The 14,097-nt window shown below is 49.1% G+C and overlaps 1 protein-coding gene across 1 annotated transcript in view; it reads left to right on the top strand.

Annotated features, from left to right (window-relative positions):
* snd1 (staphylococcal nuclease and tudor domain containing 1) overlaps nucleotides 1-14,097 on the top strand; it is an 88,874-nt gene that overhangs the window by 17,220 nt on the left and 57,557 nt on the right. The window contains 5 exon segments of the mRNA NM_001032733.1: nucleotides 2,781-2,881; nucleotides 3,229-3,339; nucleotides 4,472-4,544; nucleotides 7,104-7,245; nucleotides 13,040-13,149. Coding sequence (NP_001027905.1) covers nucleotides 2,781-2,881; nucleotides 3,229-3,339; nucleotides 4,472-4,544; nucleotides 7,104-7,245; nucleotides 13,040-13,149 — 537 coding nt within the window.

Raw genomic sequence — 14,097 nt, 5'->3', positions numbered from 1 at the left:
CGCACCCTTTAAACAAGCGATGTTGATTCTCCTCCTCTTATGTCTATTGATTTAGTGGGTCTGTACACTGGAGAGCTGCTATTATTTACACACACAACTCTGTAGAACCCAGAGCTAAGCTGCAGTGGGCTGGGAACACTTGTTTTATATTGTAAAAAATGTATCTGCAAATCTGGTGGGGGGGCGGGGAGCAAGTTTTTGGTCACTTGCGTTGGCAGTAAAAGCCCAGAGACGGGCGGTGTCCGGGGCTGAATGACAGGCCTCTAAACAGCTGACGGAGCCACATTATAATGGGAAGCACTCCTGAAAAGATTCTATCTTTCCTCTCCGACTCCGTCGAAATGAATCATTTATAAACAATCGTCCCGACAAAATCACCTCAGCAGTCACAACTTATCTCATAAAACCCAAACTGTTCCGCTGCTGACCTCCGTGTATTGGCTTTTTCAGCTCCAGGCCCACACAAACCAATTCCCCGGATGCATCCTAAAATCTTATTTCAGCCAGCGGTTTGCAACATTGAAAGACTGGCAAAAAGTTGCCGAGATTTCCAGCAAACATTCCCATCTCCCACCTTTTCTAAAGAACAGAGCAGGCAAGAAAACATCTGCAAACCAGCCTGAAATACAAAACACGCACTCAAAGTGTTGAACAAACTTGGTAAAATGACTAAAACGAGTGCCTTTTAAAGTTAGCTTGCACCATCTGGAGTCTTTTGGGCTGCAGGTAAAAAGCGCAAGTGTCTGCTGGAAGGAGACGGGTCTCCCCACTTCCCTCCGTCCTGAATAAAATCATTTAAGCTGTGCAGAGGCAGATTTGGAGCAGTAAGCTTCAGAAAAGGAGCCGAAGAATGCTGCTCTCCCAGAAATTCTGCCCCAGAGAGCTCCTCTTTTATCCGCCTTTGTCCCTCTCTCACACTGACCGAGGCCAAGGTTTTACCTCGGAAGTGGGGTAATTGTGCCAGTCGGCCCAGTGAGTTCGGAACACTGAAGCCTGCTCTGGGTTTCCTCTGAGAGGACAAGGAAGGAACCAAAAACCACCTCCAGATGCAACTGCTAATTAGCTTTGACAGCGTAGCAGGTAAACCCGTGACTACGCATAAACCACAAGGCTTTAGTGCCTTTTTTCCTTCAGAACCTCCTTTTATCTCGATTTGAGGCATCAAATCTAATATCTTTTTCCTAAAAAGACTCTTTCCCTCCTCCTCCTGTGGCCAAGCAGAGTCTATATTTACTAGTTCCCAGGCAGGAAGGAGTCGCCGCGCTATTTGATCTGGGCTTCGCAGCAGCATCACTTTTTAAGATAATTTTGACAGAACTCTTAAAACATAAGCGTTGAAATTGAATTCCGCGCCACGCATTTAAGGTGACATTTACTGGACTTTGCTTTATGATCAACTCCCTCATAGAATTAAACGTTTCCTGTCGCTCATCGGCGCCTCGCTCCCATTGAAACGGCAGCTCGCGAGCGGTGACATAATCCCAAAAAGCTTGATTTGGCTAACTTTATAAGAAGTGCTTCTTGTGCACCCAGTTCTCATCCTCAGCGAAAAAAAGGACCAGTGGAAATGTTGCATTAAGCCACTTATCGGGGTTGAGCACATTCGGATAATCCTGCACGCTCAGAGTGGCTCCTGTTATGCAGCTGCTTATGTGGTACCGTTGGCACCAGAGTTTTCTACTTTTATTTTCCAGCGCACGAACACGTCTGTTTGCGCACGTAAGACCTGATCCCAAACGGTCTTGAGGTGTGGGCGTCACAGACGGTGCCGCGGTTGGATCCCAGGAGCGCGGATGATAGCGCGACGCTGCATTTAAGCTAACACACATGCAGCTGCATTTAAGCCTGCGTTTGGAGCGCCACGCGGCTCCTTCCTGCTCTCACCTGGGCGGAACCCCAAACATTTTGTATCCCAACTCTCTCTCTCTCCCTCTCCGTCCTTGTCCTTATCACACCCCAGGTTCTAATCCATCCCCCCCGCCTCTCCTCTGTCTCACTCCTGGCTGCGGTGGGTTCTCAGAGATAGCTCCTCCTTATCAGGACATCATTGAAGAATCGCCCCAGAACTGCTTTAATCTTACGCTGCTCTGATAAAGTTTATAATCGATCATCAGCTGGGCTAATAGTGGCGGTTTAAAATGTCTCCATGAGTGCACACACACACATCCACCCACACCCTTTTAGCACATTTGAATCCATTCTCTTTTGTATTACAGCGCCAGCGGTGGCCTTCAGAACCTCTTATCCATCCACTGGTATCCCTTTTAAAATCACATCTTTTGAATTACAGGCTTTACTTGCTGATGAACAGTCAACTAAAACATTCAGCTTCAACAAAGCCCCCCCCCTCCCCCCCGTCGGCGTCCTCAGCCTGTCTCTGCTGACAACTCGGTGGTTATTCCGAGCCGTTTGGCTCCTCTCTCATGTGCCTTTATAAGGCCCGTCTGCACTCCTTCTCCCCGACTGCACCGACTCTCTAACGCAGAATCAGAATCCCTCTTTTTTCGTCTGACGCCGCTGACACGTAGCTCTTAAACTGCCAGTCAAGTGCTTCGGGATAAGTGCGTAGACGCCGTCTGGATGCCGCCCCGGCACAGCTGGCTGGCAGATTTTTATCGTTGGGATGTCTGGTTTGGAGCCTAGATGACCTTTAACTGGGACAAACCCACACCAGAACATACACTAATCATCAGTCCGCTGATCCATTTTTGCCATTAAAAACGTGTTGGAATCGCTTGGTTTTTGTAACCTGGCATCTCCCGCCATCTCCGCCCCTTCAGGTCAATGTGACGGTGGACTACATCAGAGCAGCGACCGGCCCGGCAGAAGGCACGCCCACCTTTGCAGAGCGCACCTGTGCGACAGTCACCATCGGCGGCATGTGAGTACGCGGCGAATGCCATCGATTCGTGCATCCAGAGGCTCCCGTAGGTTTCATGATGTGTCTGGTGAATGAGTAATCGCCTGTCAGCACTCGGAACCTTAAACCGAGGCAGGAACCTGGAGCCTTTTGTGCTTTAATTTTCACAAAGAGGTTCACCCGAGCACTTATTCTCCATCCCCCGAATGCTTCAATCTAGCTGCTCTGATCGGAACCTATGTTTTCTGTTGCTGTTATTAAACCACTTCAAGTTTAATCAAAACTCGCCCGGTCTAGCCAAGCATGTTGGAGGAGGTTTGGTTGCGCGCTGGTTGCTAATGTTTCTGCTTTGTCTCCCCTCTCCCCAGTAACATCGCAGAAGCTCTGGTCAGCAAAGGCCTGGCCACAGTCATCCGGTACAGACAGGACGACGACCAGCGCTCCTCCCACTACGACGAGCTGCTGGCCGCAGAGGCACGGTGAGGAGCCGGTAGAATCACTCGCGTTACGTTAGCCTAGCATACACTTTTGCACATTAGCAAAAAGAGCCGCGACCTTGGCACCCTCAGAACGACCTTTGCCTTCCCAAAGCCGGATTTATTCACCAGCTTTGCTCCATTTTTGCCAGAACAAACGTGTATTTTATGCGTTTATGCATGTCTGTTTAGTCCCACGTGCACCTCCCTCAGTGCTGGACACTAAAACGGGGACTCTTTGCAGAGGCCCTATGAATATAATTATAGTATATGGAGGTGCAGCGGGGAGATTTAGTACAGGCTTTTATTGCTCTGCCTTAGATTAAGATCTGCTGGCTATAGGTAGAGCAGTTGCAGCCGTGGCTTCTTTTTATAGGACCAGCTTTCACTCCTCTCCTGTGGTGTGGTGCCCGTCTCCTCCCCCTGCCTCCTTTCAACTTTTGCACATTTTGTCCTTCTTTCTCCTCCTAAGCCTGTTTTCGGTTTTGTCCTTCTTTGGCCTTGCGCTACTGTCTTCCCTTCTCCCCTGCCTTCCCTCCGCGTCCCTGGTGGGGTCTTATTAGAGCTGATGAGAGGTTTCTCTTTTATTTTTAGTTGCCCGCGCGCGAGGCCGGCGGCCCCCGCAGCCTCAGAGGTTTCCTCTCGGCGATTAATCGCACCTATATGCATTCCCGCATCTTGGAGGCGCTTCATCACAGGAGCCATAGATTTCCTTTGCTGTAGCCGTAGGTGGCACAGTTCCACTTCACAGCCGCAGCCCCACGAGTCATCTCCTTCAGCCCCCGAGGGTTTTAACACGGATCACCATAACCAGTCATCGTTGCTGAACCTCCAGCCGCCTGTAGAGAGGCAACCCCCCCTCAGAATCTTTGGTTTTCCTCCTCCTCCCTCTCTTCCATTTAGAGCCTCTCAAGCACCGTTTCCACATCTGGTCCCAAGCCTATAGATTACCTCTTCAGGGTTTCCTCCAGTTGAGCTGTAATGGGAGTTGATGGAAGATAAACTGGTAGTTTTTGATCCCTCTTCCCAAAGCCACAATGGCTCCATTTGTGTATCTCCATTACTCAAACAGCAGGTCTGTTTCAGCCTCCAGCTGTTTGAATTCTGTGACTGGAGCTCTTTCTTTGACTTGCAGGGCCATCAAAAATGGGAAAGGGCTGCACAGTAAGAAGGAGGTTCCCATCCACAGAGTGGCGGATATCTCTGGGGTACGTATCTTTGTCTTTTCTTTCTTCCCTACAAAGCTGGATTCTCGCCGCAACTTTTCCTCTTCATAAAGAAACTAAAAAGGCGTCTAAAAATAAGCCGGGCCATTAATAAAATCATCAGCGGCGTTCAGTCCTTGCTTGTTTACATGTGCTCAGGGGCTTTATAGAAACATCATTTGGCTAATGAAGCCTGATTAGGAGTGAGCATTTGCGTCGGGAACCCATAAAGACCCCCAATAAGAAGTAATGGCCGTTTCATAGGCGTTCCATTTTAAGCATGTTTTGGCTTTATGGCTGTTTATTTGAGTTCTCTCTGTAATGTTCATCTTTTCAGTCATCTTTCCTGGTTCTTCTGTTCAATTATGACAGCATCTTTTTCTATCAGAGCAGAGATGTTTTTGTTTAATCTCAAACCTTTTGGACGGTTTATGTAGGGTCCCTCAAAACTCCCTTTATTCTTTCTCATTTAAGCCCCTTTTTGAATATTTCAACGCTTGCCACTCAGCCGCCTCTAAAGTTCGACAAGCCTCTAACATCAGCACCTCATCGTCTCGATGGAGCTCATTTGTAGTACTCGTGAGCTCTGAAGGAGACACCTATTAAATTAATCAGAGCGGCTCTTTCCCTCCCTCGGCCTTTTCTTAGAGCACAATGCTCCGTCAGATTTACGGCCCGATTTGTTGGATTGCTGTCGAGCGTTACTCTCTGCCGGGGTGCAGCGGACGTCCCTCCATAGCTGCTCCTCTCAGAGGCGACGCGGCACCGCGCTGACATTATCGTAGCCCCCCCACGTCTCAGAGCGGAGCCGCCGGACCCTGTAAACATCATGATGATGGGGGAATTGTTGTGCTGACTGAGCAGCCCTCTGCTATTTCATCAGGACTTTTAATGCTCTTTTTTTCTTTTTTAATAGCCGTAAACCCTCCAAACTCGACCGGCTAAATTGACCACTTGTTGTGCAGCGATGACATGGGAGTCGCAGCTGAGGGAGGTGCTCAATAATTAATTTACTTTAATAACAAACTGCTAAATGTGGCGCGGCGGCCTCGGCTGCGAGACTAACCCAGTCGCGGCCGCGGTGGTCCTGACATCTTCCCGTGATTGTGCTGGGCCGCTGTGTTACATTAGTGCCACCAAGCCCCTTTAAGCTCTGCTTTCATTACCGCTGCTGCGTCAGTGCATCTGCAGCTCCGCGCCTCTTTTAGCAGCCTCCAATAAGGCCACAAGCAGGATTTTTTAGCACATTCCTGGAGCGTCGCCAGGCGTGTGCACAAGCGCGCACCAGTTGTTTGGACAGGCGAGTGTAATGAGCATTCTTAAAGACTGAAATAGCAACATTATAACCCCCCCCCCCCTCCTGATACTTACCCTTCCCTTCATTTTCTCTCCCACACACAGCTGCACACATGCACACGCGCACAGAAATAGGACTACACTTCTCCCAGCTTGGCTATATAGGTTTACTAAAAGAGATTATGTACGTTGAGTGGGAGGGAGGCACAAATAGAGTAGAAATAGGTTTATAAATGTATAGTGTAGGAGATGAGCAGAGGTGGTGGGAGGAGAGTAGTTAAAGCTCTTGACTCACCTCGTACCTCTAAAGGTTGCGTAATGAGGGCCTCTCTCATCCCTTTATTTATTTATTATCCCCTGAAGTTACCCTGCACAGCCTACTCACTGCAGGTGCTGCAAATGTGCGACAGAATGTTTGTTCTGGTTTTCTCCCACTCAAGGGGCTATTTTGGACCGGTGTGGGTGGAGTTCAGGTGGTGAATCTTGCGGCTAAAGCACAGGACCTGCGCCGGCAGCGGCTCGTCTGGGCCGGGGGGGTGTCGGCTCATCCGTGGCACGTCCAGCCAGCACGCTGTTGTTTTTGGAGTTTTCCCTATGTACTCGCGGTGGATACTGGGCGCTTGTCCTTGTTTCATCCATCCTTCAGGCCTCGGCGCCGCTCTGGCGGGCACCCACACTCGCAGACAGCGACACTGGTCCACCTCCGAAGGCTCTGTTGTGCCTTCCTCACGCATGTTAAATCATATTTTTATCATTTCTGAATCCGCCAGTGTCGCCGGCTCTGCTCCGATACCCATGATTCAGCCGCGCTCGTGTTTCGGCGCAGGCAAAACAACGAGCTGTTGAGTCACCCCTTCGTGACGGAGTGGAGCGAATTCTCTTCGATCGCCCGGGTTTGCAGATGTGCCGTGGCCAAGCAGAACGGCCTTCGTTAAGATTTCGTCTTGATTTATGCAGGAAATGGCTCCCTCCTCCTTCACATCATTAGAATTGTGATAAATGTACGCGAGAGTCGGCACGCCGTCAGTCTTCAACACCGATGCGCCGATAGAGCGTCGCACCATTGTCCAAAGATGACGCGTGCTGCTGGATTAGGTCTCTGTGAAAATGGAGCCAGCGCGTGAAATTAATCACGTTAAATCCTCTTTCGGTTAAGTTGGTTTTGTTATAAGGTGGAATTTTGAAAAGGGACGCGCGACGGACCGGATTTGTGGTTGTCAGAGAACGCGAGACGCATCACCTTCGCCCCGCTCTCTTGTGTTTCAGGAGACGCAGAAAGCCAAGCAGTTCCTGCCCTTCCTGCAGCGGGCCGGCCGATCCGAGGCCGTGGTCGAGTACGTCTTCAGCGGCTCCCGCCTCAAGCTCTACCTGCCAAAAGAAACCTGCCTCATCACATTCCTCCTTGCTGGTAGGTGACATTATCCTGTGCTGGAGTGAGAGGTCGTCCCTCTGCACAGATGCTCTCTGAGAGCAGCGTTCCAGCAGCCTCAAACCTCACCGAACCTCCAACAGGCGCCAACCTTATTTCAAAACGCCACCACTGGCATGTAACGCACGCCGCCTTTTGATCTCACCTTCCGCTCTCGGTGCCACGTGCCAGGTTGGCTCACGGTCGGCGTGCGCATCATTTCTGGGTTACCGCAGTGGTCATATTTATTACAGACCCACTGCTGTGGTGAGATGGTTTATATGTGATTTATCAATCACATTTACACTCTGATGCCGCTTTAAAGCCTTAAATCTGCAGGTTTAAGATGATTTCGAGATATTCCGCACTGCAAAGTTCATCTCATCCATCCAGAACTTCCACGTTTCCACTTGGATAATCAGGTTACAGTTCCGATAGATCCATTGTAATTATACACGGCTCCATCACCGTCCTAATTAATATCGTAATTTGCTTGCGATTGTCTTTGCTATCCACTGATGGTTTTTGTAATTAACATTTTTTTCCCCTTGCCCGCTACACTATGGATTGGACACGACCCCTGCTATTAAATCTGCATTCAGGACCCCCCCCCCCCCCCCCCCCCCCCCCATGAATGGGGGATTCATTGGGCATCTCTGACATGGTGTTTACACAGCTGCCCTACTTTTGGGTTTTATTCAATCAAAGTTTATTAGGAAATTGTCAGGAGCGCATTAGAGCCCCCGAGTGCGGTTGATTAAAATTGTCTTCGGCAGAAAGGGTTCATCATCTGCGAGCTGCCTTTAATTCACACATTAGCCCACTTTAAACAGCTGCGTGTATTTTTAACCGCGGGCTCTCCGACGTGCGTCTCTGAGTGTTTTTCCTTGTCGTCTGGCACAGGCTGGGATTTTTCTGGGATAAAACCTTACATCTGCGAGGTTGCGGCCTCGGTGCGAGCGCGCAGACGCGTCGTCATGGTTGACTTTACGCAACAACTGATGCTAAAACATTTAACCACATATGAAGCCAAACCCCGAGGCACAAACAGCGTCTTATTATCTCTGCCTCGAAACTCCAAGCGCTCCCTACCTCCTCGCACTATTTTTATTTCTGTCAAACGTATCTTTCCAATGTTTTATTCAGCCATCTGTTCCAAGAGCTTATTTTCTTTTTAGTGAAAATGACACAAACATGACAAATTGGCTGCCCTGAACGTGTTTCTTTTTGTGCGAGGAGAGAAAAACTTCTTGACCTTATCTGCCACATATTGTCAATAGTTAATTAAATGTTGGAAGAAACCTCATTTCTATTTTCAGGTTCTCATTACAGCTTTGCGTGGTGAAGTTGTTCTGTTATACCTGTCTGAATCGAGATTTAATACGCGGTAGCTTATTAGCATGTATAGAATTAACATTTGTTAATTAACATTGTTAAAATTTGTTCATTTTAAATCACTGTAGTGTTGGAGTGCATGAGAGCACAGTGGGTCTTTGTGTTACTGCACAATGTATCTTCACAATATTACTTAAAACGGTCTTTGAACCGCGGTAGTTTGCTCGGCATAAAACGCCTTCAAGTGTGTCTTTACGTCCGGGAAATTTGGTTAAACCTTTTTTAAAGAAATCTCCATAAGTCCTCCTCAGAAGGTCTTATAAGCATAATAAAAACACATCGTTTTGTAGGTAGAAGACCTCGACTACCTTGAAACACGGAATTAATCAGCGCTCCGTAAAAGGAGCACGTCGGCTGTTCACTCCCATTAACTCACCTGTTAAACTGCTGCTATTTCCCATAATTATATTTCAACCTTTGCAACAGTCATATCCCTCATTTGAAATGTGCGTGGAATTTTTGGTGGGTTTTGAGAAAAAGTCACTAAACTGGTGTTTAGAAAGAAAAAATAATCCAAAACTGGCTGGTAAATAAAACTTTTTCAGCAAACGTCAATCAGAAGTACATTTAAACTCCACTTCAACATTTGTTTGTGCATCGCGAATCACAATAAAATCCCGTATCGGGAGATTTTTGCACGACATCACCAAATATACCCGGTTCCAAATAAAGTTTTCTGCCTTTTTATCTTCCTTTTGGAGGTCTTCCTCTCACATTCCTTAGGACTGATTATTTCCCTTCAGATTGCTTTTAGATGTTGTTTTTTTTCTCCTCCAATGTGCAAAAACATGCAAGTGAGCGCGCCGGACACATTATCTGTTCTGATTTAGGCCCGGAGCGACCTACTTGCTCTGGCGAGATGCCTCCGAGCTCTTCTGTACACAACCTCCTTCCGCTTCCTGGAGGTTTCCTTGATGGGAGAAGACAGTTCTTTAAGAGAAATGGAGGATGAGGAAACAAAGGGTAGCGAGAGAAGCCCACGCTTCAAAGAGGAGCGGAGGTGTGTTGAGTTGAAGGGAAGTTCCCCTCTCGCCTCCTCCCACATCACCTTTCCTTTCTTCTCGTCTCTCGCCGGCCTGCACGGTGTCACTTCAGCATGCAAGTTTGATAAAGGGTAAAGGAGTCATCCGTCTTCTGAAGCTGGAAAGAAAAGCTTTCCACACAGGAAAGGGGGCTCGGGAGGGAGCGGAAGAGGGAAGAGATGATGAAACGAGGAGGCAGAGGAGTAAAAATGCAGAGGCTGATAGGAGAGAAGGGGGGGAAGAGAGGGGCCCAATTGATGTGAAGTCTCTGGGCATTAAGGCCCGCTCAAGCTCAGGGAGGGGCGGCGGAAGGCTGAAAAATTGGCCGCTTCAATACTTTATTTTAGCCACTTTCGGAGCGAGGCCACAGCGGGTCAGGATGCGTGTCGGTGTTCCTTAAAGGTGCCGTTACGGCTCTCTGTGTCTAAGAGCCGATATAGACCGTGTCCACGCGCCACCGTCCCTGGTGTTCTCCATCAGGCCACGGCGCCGCCCCGCACTAAGAGTCACCTGCCTGCTCGCTGGAAGCAGGTGATCTTTTTGAAGCCCCGCCCAAATAAATAAGTATTGGTGGCTAATGGGGCTTCATTGCATTCTGCATGACGGCCTCAGTCCTGAAGCTAAACGGGCCATGAGCTGCATCAGCCTGGAGGACAGTGGGTCTCCGGCCGCACCCTCGGAGGCTCCGGGAGCGTTTAAATCTGGCGACCGCTCTGATTAATTACGCAGATATTTGGAGGTTAGAATATTTTAGCGAGCCGGCGGCCTTATCTGCGGGAACATACGCAGCAAAAGTCAAGCACCCCATCTCCAGAAACTGCTTACGGCATCAAAGAGAAGTTGTCATTTTCTTTGTTCTGTGCTCAGCGTGGGTTCAACCCCCCCCCTTAGCTTACCCCCCCCCTTAGCTTAGCCAGCTCGCACACTCAGCAGCGGGCGACTCCGACGCCATGTCGGGGTTTGAGAATAAACCAAAACAAGTGTAATCTAACTCACAAAGTGGTTTCTTCGGGGTTTAATCAGCGGCTTCAGCTAGATTTTAATGACTGTCTTGTAGCCAGGAGGACATTTTAAATATATGTGAATTCCCCCAGAGTTTTGTCATCTCTAAATAAAGCAAAAGCAATTAAATGATTTCAGCTTCTTGAGGAGAGGCCTCGCTCGGACCGCAGAGAGGTGATGGCGGAAGGAACGGAGGATAAAAGAGCCGCCGAGGCTACTTCCATGGGTCGCCACTTACAACCTCCCCGGCAGTCCCCCCCCACCCACACTCGCTGGGAGCCAGTTTGAGCCAACAGAGAGGAACCGCTGGTAGTTGCATAAAATGGCAAATTGATAATTAATGACCAGCTTTTTTAGCTCAAATGACGTCAAAGATCCCTCTCAAAGGTCTAATTATACTCCCGCCTCTTGATTATAAAACACTGAGCATGAGTAACTTCGCCGAAATACTGCAGATGCTAATAGCATTAGCGCTCAGCTTAAAGCCTCCACGAACAAAAGTATCAAAAGTTTCATGAGCCGAGCGGGAGGATAATACGGCCACGATATTGTCGGAACTGTTATACGTTTGTGCGCGTCGCAGCGGGCGCGCCTGGCCTCCCTCCTCCCTCCAGAACCGTTCCTGAAGCTCATTATCTCGGCACGGTTTGTCGGCTTAATTCCGTCTTTGCTCGACAGCGAAGAAAGAAGAGGGGCAAAAACAGTTGCGTTACAACGTGTGAACAGTATATTAGAGGCGAAACAGTGTTTCCAGCAAATGAACGCATATGAATTCATCCAATTAGTTTCGGGTTCTGACGTGAATTCCAAACACCAGCGCGATGATCATCCCTCACTGGAAGGGCCCATTCTGAACGCGCCGCTCGCACATTTGCATAGCACTTACTGGCATTGTTTCACCATTAAACGCGCCTTAATGGCCGCGCGTGTTGGTTTACACGTCCTGCGGTTGAGCGATACACAGATTATGAAACATTTTCAGCAAGAGCGGTTTGACATTTGGTGGAAGGCACGTCGGTGCTTTCCTTCCCCGAGACTGGTGCGCGGCCATCAAAGGCGCTCTTAGCTGCATGTTAATTGTTTGGTTGGCGCCAGAGTGTTAGCTTGATTCGGCGCTGTCATCGATCACCCCCCCCCCGGGTCATCTCAATAATCCCGTTGAAGTGCTGACGTCAACAGCGGCAACGCCTCTTGACACTCTGGCATCCTCAGTAGAGTCCCCTCTCATCAAACACTGGTTCTGCTCCAGGGTTCTCCCTGTTAAAGGGCGCTTTCTCGCGATCATGTGGCTGTAGGGTAGACGGGTCCAGGAGGAGTCAAAGACGAGCTGAAGGCGTCCGCCTGTCTTCGACTGCAGCACCAGGATGATGGATTTGCTGGCGGCCTTCAGGCGAGCGTTAAGAACAACACGGCAGAGTCGTCGTGTGTGTGGTCCGTTGTCAGCGGCAACAGCTTTGTCTCGCTTTAGAGCGGTCGTGATGGATTTGCTCTGACCAGTAGACGTTAAATAAACAGAGGCTGCAGCGGTTACGCAGACGAAGGCTCGCAACTGCTCAATATTTCAGATGGCGCTGTTTTATTTATCCGGTTGTAAAAAGACGTAACCTTTGAGGAAGCGCCGGGTCTGGCTTCTTCCGCCAGCTAGCGATGTGTCAAATCAGCCAAAGGTGAAGTCGTTTCACGCTCGCTCCCTTCCGAAAGCCGAATTAGCGTCGCCTAAATGGACTTTTCACAGCGGGGAATCTTCCATCCATCCAGCTAATGGCTGCCAGGACATGTCTGAGCCTCCTCCAGGACCACGGGTCCATCCTGAGGCAGCGTGCGTCGCGTCGAGGAAGCGTGGTAGATTTTCCTGATCATCAGGACACGCCGGAGGTTTTCACCGCCGTTACAAGTGTTTATGCTCGCCCTGGACACCAGTTGAATGAATTAACCGTTTATCGGTTCCGAAGGAGAGTGCGTCCTAATACGTGCAGGAGGGCTAACTTTAGCCTTTAGCAGCTTTTTTTTTTTTACAAACTTTTTTTTTTAAACTTTTGAAGGAAACATTGGGACTTTTTTCCGGCAAAAAGTCCCACAAAGTGGACAGCCTTGGCTCTTTTTCAGTATCGCACCATGTGCCCTCGCTGTGATGCCAATTATGCGCACGCACACACACACACACACACACACCGGAGCTTTTGTGAAATGTTCCGGCTAAACAATTTTGGCTCTGACCTTTTTGTCCCTCCGAACACACGCAGGTGCCCGTGAATGATCTTTTGAATTTCTGAAAGCCGGATAATGTTCGAACTTTTCATACCCCCCCACCGCGGCCGTGATTAGCCACCGCCACCACCGCACTGACTCTGTTCTTGGGTCCCTGTCGCCCGCAGGTATCGAATGTCCACGCAGTTCCAGGAATACGCCCGTAGGGACGCAGGTGGCGGAGCCGTTCAGCAACGAGGCCATGCTGTTCACCAAAGAGCTGGTGCTGCAGAGGGAGGTAAGCAGGGTCGGCGGGGGCACCGCGGCCCCCCCTTCCCATCACTCGTTTGCCGCCTTCTTGCCTTTTTACCTGCCGTTTGCTTTGCTGTTTTGGCATCCCTTCACTTTCACACGTCTCAGTCCAAGTTTTAGCTGCTCCAAGCAACATTTTTGGTCCAGGAAAGTCAGAAAAATGGTGTGTGTTGCCTCTCAGACAGTGGTTAGCCATAAATACTCTACCTACTTTACATTCGGAGGTATTTGCCAAATGCCCATCTGGCATGTTTCAGTATCGAATCAGCGATTAAAGGGAGGTATACTGAAATGTTTCATAATAAATAGGGTGTTTCGGACGCGGCGAGTGAAATTGTGCAGATACGCGCTGACGTTCTTTTTATGAAACCATTACTCTTCATCTTTAAACAAGCAGCCCGCCCTTAAGAGCGCAGGAGCTCCACAAATCATCCTATCAATGTTCAATACACTCGTCTTGTATATTTTCATTGTTCCTGGCTCAAATGCTTTCGCCCGCCTGGATTTCAAACACACTTTTCATGTTTTTTTTAACGCCACGCATCAAGGAATGACTGCTTTTATGTCCACACCTCAGAGCCAGAGCCAATGACTTGAAAACGCTGACTAAACCCTCGACTCCCAAATGACTATTATGGTATTTATGCCAGTGTTGATTCAGGGGAAAAGTGGCTATAAGCTGCCGACACACTCGCGCCAACCTTCCCTGTGTGCTCCCAGTTTATGGAAAGCTTACCTGATAGAGAACCGGCGCTCCGGTGATCGACAGAACTCCCGTCCACCCTGTGCCTGTTCATTCACATGCTAATAGGTTTTTAGAAGAAGCGGTGAACGGTCCAAAGCCATGATGAAACCAGCTATAATCCTGCCAGCACTTATACTGGCCTTGCACTCTCTCATTTCCTCCATTTTTCCTCCCCTTCTCCTTTCTTAT

This window comes from Takifugu rubripes, chromosome 18, assembly GCF_901000725.2.
Source record: "Takifugu rubripes chromosome 18, fTakRub1.2, whole genome shotgun sequence".
NCBI classification, from domain to species: Eukaryota; Metazoa; Chordata; class Actinopteri; order Tetraodontiformes; family Tetraodontidae; genus Takifugu; species Takifugu rubripes.
This window is presented reverse-complemented; position numbering and strand designations above follow the sequence as displayed.